We start from the raw sequence: 15,526 nt of genomic DNA, 5'->3' as shown, positions 1-15,526 counted from the left end.
AAAACTTAACAAAATTGATTCCTAGATGTCTGTCATGATAACCTGTATACAAGTCATGTGTTAACCTATCTACATGTTCAAATGCTAGTCCATTGTGACATGTTTGCCTTATCAAAGTAAAATGGATGTTATTAACCTATTGTCTTATGCCTGTTAATATCATTACATTAGAGGACTTAACCTGGGATTTCTTGAGTCTGATAGTTGGAAGGCCTGATAACCTATGTGTTGCTATAACTAGATGTCATGTCATTATGATTAAACAAAGATTAATTCTGATTAATGCCTCTGATAACCTAACTAGTTGGCATGCCCCTTTAGGAATTCTGAATGAAATAATTAGTCCAAGTATTAAAATGATAAGATGTATGCCTAAGCTTAACTATGTTAAGGCTTTTAGGAGTGTCTGTGAACTATTTTTATGATCTGAACCTACTTAGAAGGATCCTAGAACATTAGATTCACAATGGAGCCAATAAAATAAATATCTATGCTCATCTCTGTATGATATTAGTCTGTTAACACTTTTGAGTCTAAAATATATGAGTAATGAGGCATGTTTATTACTTATACTTTATATGTATTATGGTGATAGATTACAACACCCTATATGCTTAAAGTTGTTAAATTCTTGTGTGCCTGAACCTTTGAAAGATGACCCTAATCCTTCACACATACTGTTTGTATTTTAGCAATATGAAACCATTGAATATGCCCCTTTATTTGTGCTTAAACCAGTGTGGAAGATTAAAAGTGAGTGATTGAGGGTATTTGGATTTGAAAACTTATTTATGGATATGACACTCCTCCTTGACACAAGCACATCTCGGGGTCCGTGAGACCTTTGTGAACTCTGAAGTGTCAAGGGTTCACAAAGGGGGATTATATCCATGAATGAGAATTTATGCTAAGCTCTTAGTCATTAACTATTATTAATCTTCACAGGGTTAAAACAAATGAGGAATGACTCTACAGTATTCTTCAGTTTTTGTGCTTACATGATGTTGTTTATTTATGCCTCACATGGGTATATACTAATCATTCTCCTTTCTTTGTATGCATGAATTCAAATTGGGCTTGTTGAGCCCATTTGGAGCTCAAGCCCAATTTCCAGCCCAATTTTCAGGTCTAGGATACTCCGTTCATGTTGAGTTCGCTGCTTGTGCATATTATATTGGGCTTGAATACCTGCCGGTCCATATCGAGAGTCCAGTTCTCTCTACTCCACTTTAAATTACATTTGTCGTTCTTTATTGCATATGTGTATACGTACTGACCATATTGAGTATTTTAATATTTTGATTACTCTTTTAGGGAAATTAGGCAAACCCAGGACTCGTAGATAAATGTAAATTAGAAATTTTGCTCGACCTAGTCACTCTACTGTTTGATCATTAATTAATTTCCAAACTTATCTTTCCAATAAATGAAAGGCCTTATCTTGTTATTACTAATGATTTTCAATAAGTTTTAGACTTTGGTAGATTTAAAAGCAAAAGCGAACTCTCTTTGGAAAATCAGATCGCGAAAATAATTTAAGAAGTCGTACTCAAGAAGTAAAAGCCAAACCCAACCAAGCTTATAAAATGATGAACCTCAACGAGTTAAATACAAGGTTCTCGTTGAAAATTGATTTACAAATAAGGCACACTCATTCCGACTTGAGGTATACTTTCAAAATGGTTCCTTACTTCACTAAGTTACAAATAGGTAACACCCTTTTTTTAAAAGTATATACTCAGCTTCTTTCAAAACAAGGAACTTTTTTACAAGATCTTTCTCGAAAATAAAAGCATATTTAGTCTTCAACTTAACAAGTATACATATATTTTAAAAGATGAATCCCCACTTATAAACTCAAAAACAGGTAACTTCCTTTCTTTTCAAAAGTATGTACACAAACTTTCTTAAATAGCGAGTTTTTTAGATAAGACGTAGAATATCTTTTCACAGACTTTAAATATTGACTAAGCAGAATACAAACTTTTCTTTTCCCAAATCTAGCCTAAGTTTAAAGAGCTACCTCAGAATAACTAGAACCCTTACCCAAATCTCACCGGTTAGCAGACCATTAGGGTAATAACATTCACAGATTTATAGGTACCCTAATATACCTTAAAATATTAGGTGTCGGCTCTCTTTTATCGACTTCAAAGAACTATTAGTTGTATTTTATTTTTGACTAGTGCAAAATAAGGCGCAACAGGTTGATCCCACTTCTGAAGGCTCGACAGATGGTTGAGAAAGGATGTTTGGCGCATCTGCATTTTGTTGTAGATACTAGTGTTGAGACTCCTACTATTGATTCAGTTCCAGTAGTGAGGTAGTTTCCAGATGCATTTCCTGCAGCCTACCAGGCATGCCACCCGGTAGGGATATTAATTTTGGTATAGACTTGGTGACGGGTACTCAACCCATATATATTCCCCCATACTGTATGGATTTAGCTGAATTGAAAGAGTTAAAAGAGTAGTTGCAGGAGTTATTGGATAAGGAATTTATTAGAGCGAGTGTATCTCCTTGGGGTACACCAGTGTTGTTTGTGAAGAAGAAGGATGGTTCCATGAGGATGTGCATTGATTATAGGTAGTTGAACAAGGTCTTGTATTGATGATTTGTTTGATCAACTTCAGGTTGCTTGAGTGTTCTCGAAGATTGATTTGAGATTGAGCTATCATTAGCTAAAGATTAGTGCTTCTGACATCCCTAAGACGACTTTTAGGACTAGTTATGGACATTTTAGGTCTTCCAATGTCAGTAGGTTGATTGTTTCCCTCCATTATCTTTCCAAAGGAGAGTTCTTGGTGATATACTTTGGCTTGACTAATATCTAGTGGCTTTCATGCATTTGTGAACATTATGTTCCAGTCATATTTGGATTCTTTTGTCATTGTATACATTGATGATATCTTGGTATACTCCCGTAATAGGAAGGAGCATGAGCAGTATTTGAGGATAGTGCTTCATATTATGAGGGAAAAGAAGTTGTACGCTAAGTTTTCCAATTGCGAGTTTAAGTTGGATTCGGTAGGCTTCTTGGGTAATATGGTGTCTAGTGGTGGTATCAAGATCGATCTGGAGAAGATTGAGTCGGTTCAGGGTTGGCCTAGACTTTCTACAACTATAGAGATTAGGAGTTTCTTGGGTTTGGCTGGCTTCTATCGTCTTATGCAAATGGATTTTCATCCATTGCAGCCCCATTGACCAAGTTGACTCATAAAGGTGTTTCTTTTAGATGGTCTGATAAATGTGAGGAGAGCTTTCCGAAGCTCAAGATTGCTTTGACTATGCCTTTGTGTTCGTGTTTCCCACACGTTCAGGACCATACACGGTGTACTGTGATGCTTCACGTGTTGGTCCTTGTGCGGTGCTGATGCAAGATGGTTGCTTATGCGTTATGGTAGTTGAAGCCTCATGAGAAGACTGCCCATAATTTGAATGTAGCAGCTATTGTGCATGCACTTATAATTTTGAGGCACTACTTGTATGGTGTGTCATGCGAGATTTATCCTTATCGTCAGAGTCTTCATCACGTGTTCAATCAGATTTATTGGATTGTTAGTAAGTGTTAGTGTCGATCCCTCTTCACTATTTTTTCGAAGCTAGACTTGATACTTACTGAGTATCGTAGTTTTGTACACATACTACGCTTCTACATATTTTTGTGTAGAAGGCAGGTACTAATGGTACCCATCCAACAGTGTAGGAGCTTACTTGGAGACTTCATGGTAAGCTGCTCTATTTGACTACTTATCAATCCATGTCTATTTACTTCTTTCCAAACAAGCATTGTTGTTCAATTGAGACAGTTTAGTCTTGTTAGATGCTTGTGATGATATGACACTGTATTTTGGAAGCTTGTGATGCAGTTGTGATCGTGTTTAGACCCTGTCCTAGACTTATACATTTCTAGTGTTATTTGAGACTTATTCCACTTTCTTATTGATATTATGACTCTTTTAATAACTTAATAATTAGCTTTTATATTTGTTGTTGAGTATTATCTTGCCTAACAAGTAGATTAGGTGCTATCAGGGCCTTTGGTGTGTTTTTGGGTCATGACACTTAAACATGGCCAAAACCCGGATATGAGGCTAAAAGGAACTGGCAGTTTCCAGCACTTTAGATCATCATGTAAATCTAAAACACTTTGTGCAAGAACAAGAGCATGAAATCTTCAATTCTGGGTAGTTTCAATTGTTCAAACTAGGACCAAAACCTGAGTATGACAAGTGTAAAATCTGCCAGTTTCCTGTGTACCAAAGAAGCTTGTACTTCTTTATTCAAAATTTGTAAACTCAATATTGAGTAGCCATCAGCTCTAAGCAGTTTCAAGGGTACACAACTGGACAAGGGCCCCAGTTCTAGGTTCTGAATCCACAACTGTCATGCATTGCAATTCATACCATGCTTGTGCCTTCCTTCCATTGACACTCTCTCAATAAATTGAGCATCAAGTGATAATGTCACACATTGAGAGATAGCCAATAGAGAGGACATGTATAGAGTAATGTTTCCTGCAAAAGAGAACACATTGTTACTAAAAAGAAATATCATCAATCTCTCCTTCCTTAGCACTTGACCATGGTGGCAGTGAACTCCTTCTCTTCTCCTCTCCATCACTATTCTACCCCTCACCTTGATCTTTATCAGCTCCTCGACAGTCTTACCCACAAGTGGGGACATTGTAACTTAGCTCTCACTTGAGAGGACAGATTTTTTAGCACATATTTTTCAGAAACTTTGGAGATAAATTTACAGAGATTCGAGAGATCATTCTAACAGAAAAATTCTCCGAGGAAAAATAATCTGAGAAAAGCAAAAAAAAGTTGAAGTTCTAAGACCAAGTGCTATAAAAATCAGAAGAATTAGAAAGAAAGATGCCTATTTGATATAGGCTGCTGTTTTCAGAGTTTTGATTTGAAGATTTTGGTTATTTTTGCTGGTTTTTTTCGAGAGTTATATTTGGGTTATTATCTACTGCTGATTGGACGATATTACAACTGCTGCTGAGCTCCATCCTTCTACTTTGCCCTCTTTTCTCTTTGTGATTTGTACTCTTTGCTACAACTCAAGGTATTATTTTCTGATTATTATGTAATTCTTAGATTATTCATAAATAAAATAGTGTGAAATTGCAAGGCTTGAAATGTGTTTATTGTTTGATGTATCTTCTTTTGAATGAAAATATGTGATGTTGTTTGATTCAATTGCAACCTGATGAAGTAATATTTCAGTTCTTGTTCTAGCTACTTGTTTACTGTCATCTTAGAATCACATAAATGCATGAATAGAACTTTTCATAAGTTTAAAATTAAGAACCTGACCATAGGATGGTCAGAACCAAGAATTTGAGGCTGAATTTGATCATCCCTTCTAAGATAACACTTTTAAATTTTCCACCTTTGTATGTGCATGTGTTTCAGTCAGTAAATTTCATTATTTTTAGCCAAAAAAAGTCTTTTATCCAAAGTAACAGAGTTCCAATTGTGGATTTGGTCTGTTTTCCAAGTACATCCGAGTAGCGTGTAAGGCGCAGGCGGCAACGATAAAGCTGTAACATCTGGCGGCACATGGCTGCACGTGGACAACAGGTAATCAACATCGTCTGGTTCTTCAACAATGCCTCGACACCCCAATTATATTCCAGGTTCTTTTCTTCTGGAATTGGTACCTCGGGTCATTCAATCGATTTTTTTGGTCTCCCTTTCTTGTTAGTAAATTATTGCTCTAGCTAAGGCATAGTTCTTGCAAGCTCACAAGCACAAAGAAGAGAGAAAAACAAAAGCAACCCGCTTAAGTTTTTCACAAAACTAGCGAAAGCGTTCTTCAAACTCATGTGAGAAGAATTTAAGATGAAAAGAACCTTACCCGCTCGTTTCTCAAACCCGTAAGATTGCAAGAAGCGCTGAAAAAAGGAAGAAGAATGAAATAAAAGATAAATCACGTTTTTGAAGCAAGAGGTTAGAAAAACTAATCACCAATGTTTATTTTCAGCATATTGAGCCCTTTAAAGAAGCCTTACAATGAGTAAAATTGATAAGGTTAAGGAAAACTAATCCTAATTAAACTAGAATAAGAATAAAGCTAAGAAAACCTATCCTAACTAAAATAGGAAAAAGAATTCTAGTAGGAATGGACTACCAACTAACAATCCTAGTTTGACTAGAACTATAAATATAATCTGATGTACTTTCAAGGTTTTGCACCTCGAAAACACAAAGAAGAGAGAAAAACAAAAGCACCCCGCTAAAGTTTTTCACAAAACTAGCGAAAGCGTTCTTCAAACTAATGTTAGAAGAATTAAGATCAAAAGAAACCTCACCCACACGTTCTTCAATCCCGTAAGATTGCAAGAAGCGTTGAATAAAGGAAGAACAATGAAATAAAAAGTAAATCACGTTTTTGAAGCAAGAGCTTAGAAAACTAATCACCAATGTTTATTTTCAGTATATTAAGCCCTTTAAATATGCCTTATAATGAGTAAAATTGATAACGTTAAGGAAAACTAATCCTAATTAAACTAGAATAAGAATAAGGCTAAGAAAACCTATCCTAACTAAAATAGAAAAAAAAATTCTAGTAGGAATGGACTACCAACTAATAATCCTAGTTTGACTAAAACTATAAATATAATCCTACTAAAACAAGAATTAAGAAATCCTACTCTTGAAGGAAAAGAAATCTTAATCTTGAATGGATTCTTGGACTTTTTTAATTTCTTGAAATTCTTGGGCCTCAATTGGACTAAGGCTAATTAGTGTAAACATTTTAAATTCGTGGCCCAATTCTCCAAATCCATTGGCACTTTCATGAGCCCAATAAGCCTCCATTGTTGTAGAAAACATAGCCTCCATATGTTCATCATTCTCCCCTGGTTGAAAAGGACTCGCCCTCGAGTCATCAGAATAGTAGGGAACAAGATCTGCTACATTGAAGATAGGTGATATTTCAAAGTCATTGGGAAGCTCCAAGCGATAAGCATTATCACCAATCTTTTGCAATACCTTAAAAGGTCCATCAGCTTGCTTCTGTAATTTAGAAAACTTGCGACTTCGAAATCTTTCCTTACTCAAATGAACCCAAACCGGGTCACCTTCCTTGAACACCACATGTTTCCTACGTGTATCAGCCTTTTCTTTGTATTTAGCATTTTGCTTCTCGATATGTGCTCGGACTTTCTCATGTAGTTTCTTGAGTTGCTTCACTCGATCAGCAGCATCTCCACTAAAAGAATGAGTAACTAGAAGAGGGGAAAGATCAAGTGGTCCAAGAGGATTCTTACCATAGACAACTTCGAATGGACTCTTTCCCGTACTGCGGTTGGTTGACTTGTTGAAGGCAAACTCAGCAGTAGGAAGTAACGATTCCCACTCTTTGAGATTCTTCTTTATTAACCCACGAAGCAAAGCACCTAAACTTCGATTGACAACTTCGGTTTGCCCATCAGTTTGGGGATGATGAGAAGTGCTAGGTGTTAGCTTAGTACCAAGTTTAGTCCATAAAGTCTTCCAAAAATGACCTAGGAACCTCGAATCCCTATCTGAAACAATAGTTCTGGGAATTCCATGCAATTTCACAATATGATCAAAGAAGAGATCAGCAATATTTGTTGCATCCGAAGTCCTTCAAAAATCGATCAACAACCACGAAGATGGAATCCTTACCTCTTTGAGTCCTTGGAAGGCCCAACACAAAGTCCATGCTAATGTCTTCCCAAGGTTGAATAGGAATTGGCAGATGAGTGTAAAGACCCAAATTGCTTTTGTGAATTTTTGCCTTTATACAAGTTTCACACCTTGCAACCAGCTTATTGACATCCCGAACCATCTTAGGCCAATAGAAGTTTTCTTGAACTAGGCGTAGAGTCTTGGTTTGCCCAAAGTGGCCAGCTAACCTTCCCTCATGGGACTCACGGATTATAAATTCAAGCAAACTTCCTTGTGCAAAGCTGCTTACCACGATAAAGATAGCCATCCCTAACCACAAATACGATGAGGACCCTCCCAGCATTGACCCCAAATAGCTCCAAAGTCCGGATCTGTTGCATATAATTTCTTTGTGTTCAAAACCAGCAATAGTGTTTTGCATGGCAGAAACAAAACAAGGCTTACGACAGTGTTTTGAATAGCGTGAGGCGACAAATAGCGATGAGGGAACGCTTCACTAAGGCGAGAGGCGAGAAGCGAAGTGCTCGCCTTTTTTATGTGAAACGATATTTTTTTTTTTTTATATATATATATATATATATATATATATATATATATATATATATATATATTAAAAACTCAATACTGAAGAAGCTCTCTGACTCTGCCCGTGAAAGAATTGAAAAACATAGCCAAAAAAAAAAAGAAGAAGAAGAAAAAGGAAGGAAGGAAGGAAGAAAGAAAGAATGAAAGAAAGAAAGAAAAAGCTCTCTGATGCTCGATCAAAAGCAACAAAGCAGAAAAAGAAAAAGAAGAAGAAAAAGGAAGAAAGAAAGAAAGGAGAAAGGAGAAAGGAGAAAGAAGAAGAAGAAAAAAAGAGCAGAAACTCGAAGAAGAAAGAAGAAAGAAGAAAAGAGATGAAGAGAAGCATACCTGATGAAGAAGCTTGAAGAAGAAAGAAGAATCGCTGATGTAACTGGGTCGACTTGAAGGAGAAAGAAGAAAATCGCTGAAGCCCTAAACTTTTTCTTTTAATTGCTGGTCTGCTGCCTTTTTCTTTTCTTTTTTTCAAAAAGCGACGCTAAAGGGCGCCTCTCGCTACACAGCGCCACTCGCTACACAGGCAGAGGCGCTCGCCTTTTTGAAATCGCCACGCAACAGAGGCAAATAGCGCTGGAGGCTCGCATCGCATCGCCTCACGCTATTAGCGCTGAGGCGAGCGCTATTTACAACACTGGCTTACGACTTAATGCATCAACTACTTGATTGACCTTCCCAGCCTTGTGTTTAATAACAAAGTGAAAGGCTTGCAAAATTTCTATCCACTTGGCATGCCTAATGTTGAGTTTCTGTTTGCTATTCACATACTTCAAGGCCTCATGATCAGAATAAAGCACAAATTCCCGAGGTAAAAGATAATGACTCCAATGAGAAAGAGTTCTGACAATGGCTTAGAACTCCTTGTCATAAGCAGAATACTTGAACTTTGCATCATTCAGCTTCTCATTAAAATAAGCAATAGGTCTACCTTCTTGATCAAGAACAACTCCAATCCCAACTCCGGAAGCATCACATTCAACTTCAAAGATTACATCAAAGTTGGGCAAAGCAAGCACGGGTGCTTGAGTCATCTTTGTCTTAATCAATTCAAAACTCTTTTGGGCAGCATTCATCCATTTAAATGAGTTTCCCTTCTCACACTCAGTAATAGGAGAACCAAGAGAGTTACAATTCTTTATAAAACGTCGATAAAAAGAAACCATACCACACGTTCTTCAATCCCGCAAGATTACAAGAAGCGTTGAATGAAGGAAGAACAATGAAATAAAAAGTAAAAAATAAGAGCTTAGAAAAACTAATCACCGATGTTCATTTTCAGCATATTAAGCCCTCTAAATAGGTCTTACAATGAGTAAAATTGACAAGGTTAAGGAAAACTAATCCTAATTAAACTAGAATAAGAATAAGGCTAAGAAAACCTATCCTAACTAAAATAAGAAAAACAATTCTAGTAGGAATGGACTACCAACTAATAATCCTAGTTTGACTAGAACTATAAATATAATCCTACTAAAACAAGAATTAAGAAATTCTAATCTTTAAGGAAAAGAAATCCTACTCTTAAGGAAAAGAAATCCTAATCTTGAATGGATTCTTGGACTTTTTCGGTTTCTTGAAATTCTTGGGCCTCAATTGGACCAAGGCTAATTAGTGTAAGCATTTTAAATTCGTGGCCCAATTCCACAAATCCATTGGCTCTTTCATGAGCCCAATAAGCTTCCATTGTTGTAGAAAACATGGCCTCCATATGTTCATCATAATCCTACTAAAACAAGAATTAAGAAATCTTAATCTTTAAGGAAAAGAAATCCTAATCTTGAGTGGATTCTTGGACTTCTTCAATTTCTTGAGATTCTTGGGCCTCAATTGAACTAAGATTAATTAGTGTAAACATTTTAAATTCGTGACCCAATTCTCCAAATCCATTGGCACTTTCGTGAGCCCAATAAGCCTCCAATGTTGTAGAAAACATGGCCTTCACTTGTGCTTCTCTAGCATCACGATTTGAGCTTGTATGTTCATCAAGAACTCCCATGTCCAGAAAATGAAAGTAGCAGAAATAAGAATGTTGAAATGGATGTGCGGGCATATTAAGATTGATAAGATTATGAATAAAGATATTTGAACAGGGTAGAGGATAAGATGCGAAAAGCGAGACTTAGATGGTTTGGGTATGTGAAGAAGAGAAGCACAGATGTCCTAGTAATGACGTGTGAGAAATTGACCTTGGTGGATCTGAAGAGAGGTAGAGATAGGCCAAAGAAGTACTGGGGAGAGGTCACTAGGCAGGATTTGGCGTTGTTTTAGCTTACTGAGAACATAACCATTGATAGGAAGGTGTGGAGATCGAAACTTAGGGTAGAAAATTAGTAGGTAGTCGAGAGTGTTTCTTCCCCATACCTGTAGTATTAGTGGTTAGTCTTGTATTCTATTATTATTAGATCTCTATTACTACATGTTCCTTTCGCTTTGTTTTCTTATTATCCTGTTGTTATTGCTTGTTGCTACTGCTTTCTTTTCATCTTTTCTTGAGCCGGTGGTCTATCAGAAACAGCCTCTCTACCCTCAAGGTAAGGGTAAGGTCTGCAAATACACTACCCTCCCCAGACCCCACTTGTGGGATTATACTGGGTTTGTTGTTGCTGATGTTGTTAGATGCAATGATTATTTGTTCTAACTGTATATTTTTCTATTTTCTGGGAAAATATGTAATAATAACTTGATTAGAATATCATTATCTTTAGCCAAATAAAAAATTATACCCAAAATAATCTTGTTCCACATTTTTTTCCTTCAGATTTTGTCCGAAAAAGATAATCCAAATAATTTGTGTATTTAAAAGGGTAAAAATATATATTTTATCTTTAAAAACGACACGTGGACAAAAAAATCCACATGGCAGCGCATGTGTCACACTTCCATGGGTTGTCAGTTCCAGGAGGTCGAGCCTATCAAATAGCCAAGTTCAGTGGGGTAATTAGGCCATAAAGTATTGGTGTGAACTGAATAAAAAGTCGTCAAGTTAAGGGGAGTCCCGATATATTCTGCATTATTTGAAACCTTACCAACATTGTACTTATCTGATTATGAGAAATATAATTATCAAAGAAGATAGTTCTACCAATACGTTTCCAGAAGCATAAGGATCAAACCAAAGAAAAACATCAGGAAGATAAAACAGCCAAGTACAGAGAGGAAAAATGGGTTGCACTAAATAGGTAATAAGCTTTTCATAATTGACAGCTTAATGGCTTGCATATCGAAGAATTTTTTTTTCTGTAATATTAAAAAAAAAAAACAATAAGTTCAAGATATAGCCAAGTACAGCGAGGAAAAATAGGTTTCACTAAATAGGTAATAAACTTTTGATAATTGAAAGCAAGCTTTGATGGTTTGTGTCGAAGACATAATTAAGTAAATAAAAGTGTGTTCTCTCTAACAACTTAAGCTTTTAGATGAGATGGTCACACACTTTATTAGTTTGCATATCCAAGAAAAGATTATCAGTCTGTGATATAAAAAACAATAAGTTCAGGATCCAATAAAACTGGAAACGAGCTTACCACCAGTATACTGAGAAGAGAACCAATCAGAGCCATCACAAGACCTGCAACAAAAGTGATTTATGACTGTATAACTAGAAATTGTCTCAGAGATTTATTTAATCAATCAAACATCCCTAAGGTGAAGCTTCTTGCTTGATGCACATATTCGGTGCTTTAGGAACGCAATTTAGAGAGGAAGAACATTATCACAGCTTAAACTCTGCAATTTGCTTTCTCTCTTCGAATGCAATCCATGTCTGGACGGATTTAAAATGGTACAAGCACAATCAGAAACATCTAAACAAATCATTCTGGAAGTTAAGGAGATACATGTGCTTACTTATACATGAAAACCACGCTAGCTATTTCTGGGGTTGATTTAAAACAGAACTTTTTTAGACCTCCATCTTTAAGTCGTCATTATCATATGTTTCATAATTCTTATTTCGTTAACAAGCAATCAATGTCTTCATGTTTTCAGCAAAATGGTAAAGCACCCGGACCAGAAGGCTTCATACAGCTAATCTTACTCATACATGCTCTAATATAATTTTATTTATATATGGCAGCAGTAATATTTGCAACCAGAATAGCTTCTGGCTGAAAAGAGACTTAGTGAATTCATTAAATTTTGATGTTAGAAGAACACATCAATTAAAAGTTGACTCAGATGTACTATATTGTTCGAGATTACCTTCTTGTTCTCTATCATTTCTTAGCAGAGCTAAAATCAGATTAGGCAGGGTTGTGGTGCCCTAATAGAAACTTAGTCTTCTAAGAGAGTTGGTGATGGATGAACATGCAACACGCAGAATTAAAATAAGATGGCTGAAATGGAGGAGCACCAGGGAATGTTGTGTAATAAAAGATACCTAACAAAGTGAAAAGTAGGCAAGTTCAATAGAGTAATTGCGACCCCAAAAATGTTATACCGGACCGAATACTTAGCTCCTAAGATGTAACATATCCAAAAGATTGTACGGCATAGAAATGCAAATGTTGAGATAGATGTTTGGTTATACAAGACTGAACAAAGGATTCATGTTGACCAATATAAAACTTAGCTAACAACAAAACACAATGAAACAGAGGATTCATAACAATGCTACCACTCACGTGGATTAAGGTTACATTTGATCCAGTGTTTGCCAAGAGTCTCTAGAATTCAGCTAGAGACTTGCATGTCATTGTAGGGATAAGTGTGCATTGGAGAACCTCTAGTTTTATAAAACTAATTTTCCTTAAAAGACAAACTTTTGGTATTGAAATAAGCTGGGCCCGCCTAAAGCGGAAGTGATGCAGACGATTCATAAAGCCTATAGGGTTCCAGATTATATGTATAAAGAATAAGTACTGATAGGAGAATAGCCTTCAGTGAACTAAAATGAGATTAGAAATTTTAAGTTAAAGATCATAGCTGAAAGATAATGTTACGTACCAAAAAAGGGAATTAGAAATGCAACGCACAGGGTAGAAAAGACAAGCACTGTCCTTAGGAGAATAAAACACAAGAAACTACTAGAGATTCGTGGGGGCAGCAATTCCTCTATGCTTCTTCCCAAAGGATTCATCAGCAATGCATATCTGTGCAAGTGCGAACTTTAAGGAAAGCAGAAGGGTGAGTTAATCTTAGGTGTCAGACAGTAAGCCTTCGCGACCGCAATGTTGTTTCCGTGTTCGTGTAGTTCAAGAGTGTGTTGGGCTTTGTGTTTCCAATCATGGGCTCGCATTCGCGTAGAGTCTTTTGGAGGACCGGGAAGTTTGTTCTTCGCGATCACAAGGATATGGTCGCGATCGTGAAGGGTATGCCTGGGCAGACTATTTAACATCTTTATTTCAAGGGTTTGGTCACTATACCACATTTTGAGTTACGGGTCGTGATCGGACGCTATGACCCACATATGGCGGTGACTGTGTTAAAAATTGTAATTGAAATTGTGATTTGGTTTATGTCTCACATAAGACGGCCTAGCCAATCGGGTCGTGATCGGACACCATGCCGCATACATGGTGGTGACTCTGTTGGAAATCGTAACCGAATGTACTTACACTACCTGAGGCGAAAAATCACATTAAATAACATCAATTCTACAAATCGTAGCCAAATTCAAGCCTATTGAAACTATGAACATCCGACTTCCAAAAGTAATGTCGATTCATACCAAAACAACTCCGATTGACCTCAAATTTTGCACACAATTCATAAATGACATAGCGGACCTATTCCAATTTCCATAATTGGAATCTGACCCCAATATCTATAAAGTCAACTCTCAATCATACTTCTCAACATTCCAAACCTTCAACTTTCTAACTTTTGCCAATTCAAGCTGAAACAACATTCGGACCTCCAAATCACTATCCAGACATGCTACTAAGTTCAAAATCACCATTTGGAGCTATTGGAACAATCAGAACACTATTCAAGAGTCATCTAAACAAAATTAAAACTACGGTTAACTCCTTCAACTTAAACTTCTAACTTAGGGACTAAGTGTCCCATTTCACTCTGAAACTCACCCGAACATAAACCAAACACCCCCAGAAAGTCACATTACCATAATAAAACATAGAGGAGAAAATAAATAGGGGATTGGAGCAAAAATACTTAATATGGCAGGCCGGGTAATTACAACGATTACGAGGAGTAAGTCGCAAACACGTAGAGTGTTGTTGATGGCAGACGGAATGTACTGCGAGTTTGTGAAGTGGTGATGCATTTGCAAAGCGTTGGATGATAGTGGTATTTCCTGGAAAAAGAAATGTCAATAAGTCCGAGTGTAAAAGGATACTTCGTGAATGGGTTGATAACCTGCACGGTAGAGCAAGAATAAAGATAAAAATTAATGATTTCCAAATAAGATTCAGGAATATTTTGAAGGGAAAAACAGAAATCATACATACAGTGGTCCATACTGCTATTCTTGAAGCGATTGAATCCTCAGGCATATTTAAAGTAATCTGAGACAATGTGCTTTGACCAAACATGAGATACCCCATTATTGCAACACCTCCATATATTAGAATACACAGAATAAAGCTGCATAACAAAGTTTTGGTCATTAACGGACCATTGAGGAAAATGCATAAAACAATTCAAGAGTAGAAAACCATACCATATTGTGACTGCGTCATTGAATTTTGATTTGTCAGCCATAGATTGGTAGATGTTTGGGAACACTGAGTGCCCAGAGAAGCAAAAGCCATATACCCCAATAGCAAAAGGAATCCCACTCCAGTTCAGAACCTGACTGGTATTATGAAATCCGACTCCATCCACCGTACCAAGGAAAAGCACACACAGAGCAATTATTATAGTCGCAAGGACCCCGCAGGCTGCAAATACATCAATAAGATTCTCAGATGATGGTTGAAAACCATCCATGCCAAAGTACTACTGTTTAAAGCAACGTCAGCGCTTTATGTTGGTCAAAAGAGCACCTGAGAGGTATGATATTACACGAAGGTCCCTCAACCAAACAGTTGGCAGAACAACTAGGGCAGTCAGGATCCCAAAGAAGTGAGTCGAATCAAGTTTAAGGCCATCCCAGTTTAGTGAAGTTCCGGGAAAAAGAGTAGTAAGGTTATCTCCTTCCAAAATTATATATTCTACACAATATGACTGCATTGGTGGAACACATGTTAGAGGTCTGATGTTAAGGAGTCTAGGTGAACAATGAAACTACAGGGTCTAAACCCAATCTTCACTTACATATAGCTCAATGTACAAGATAATCTGCAAAGAAATAGCAGAACAGCATCAGAAAATTG

General features: G+C 36.8%; 1 protein-coding gene across 4 annotated transcripts in view; it reads right to left on the bottom strand.

Annotated features, from left to right (window-relative positions):
• Window positions 1-4,089: 4,089 nt before the first annotated feature.
• LOC107762446 (amino acid transporter AVT1A-like) overlaps window positions 4,090-15,526 on the bottom strand; it is a 14,548-nt gene continuing 3,111 nt past the window's right edge. The window contains exons 4-11 of one of the 4 annotated variants that reach the window (XM_075230865.1): window positions 15,468-15,491; window positions 15,197-15,377; window positions 14,872-15,091; window positions 14,660-14,795; window positions 14,548-14,567; window positions 13,194-13,339; window positions 11,774-11,817; window positions 4,324-4,517 (exon numbers count right to left, since the gene is read on the bottom strand). In XM_075230865.1, coding sequence (XP_075086966.1) covers window positions 4,467-4,517; window positions 11,774-11,817; window positions 13,194-13,339; window positions 14,548-14,567; window positions 14,660-14,795; window positions 14,872-15,091; window positions 15,197-15,377; window positions 15,468-15,491 — 822 coding nt within the window. In that variant the 3' untranslated portion in view covers window positions 4,324-4,466. Of the gene's footprint in view, window positions 4,518-5,597; window positions 5,909-11,773; window positions 11,818-13,193; window positions 13,340-14,388; window positions 14,568-14,659; window positions 14,796-14,871; window positions 15,092-15,196; window positions 15,378-15,467; window positions 15,492-15,526 lie in introns of those variants that run through there. The other 3 variants (XM_075230864.1, XM_075230866.1, XM_075230867.1) reach the window with 3 other exon arrangements.

The sequence above is a fragment of the Nicotiana tabacum genome, chromosome 15, assembly GCF_000715075.1.
Source record: "Nicotiana tabacum cultivar K326 chromosome 15, ASM71507v2, whole genome shotgun sequence".
NCBI classification, from domain to species: domain Eukaryota; kingdom Viridiplantae; phylum Streptophyta; class Magnoliopsida; order Solanales; family Solanaceae; genus Nicotiana; species Nicotiana tabacum.
This window is presented reverse-complemented; position numbering and strand designations above follow the sequence as displayed.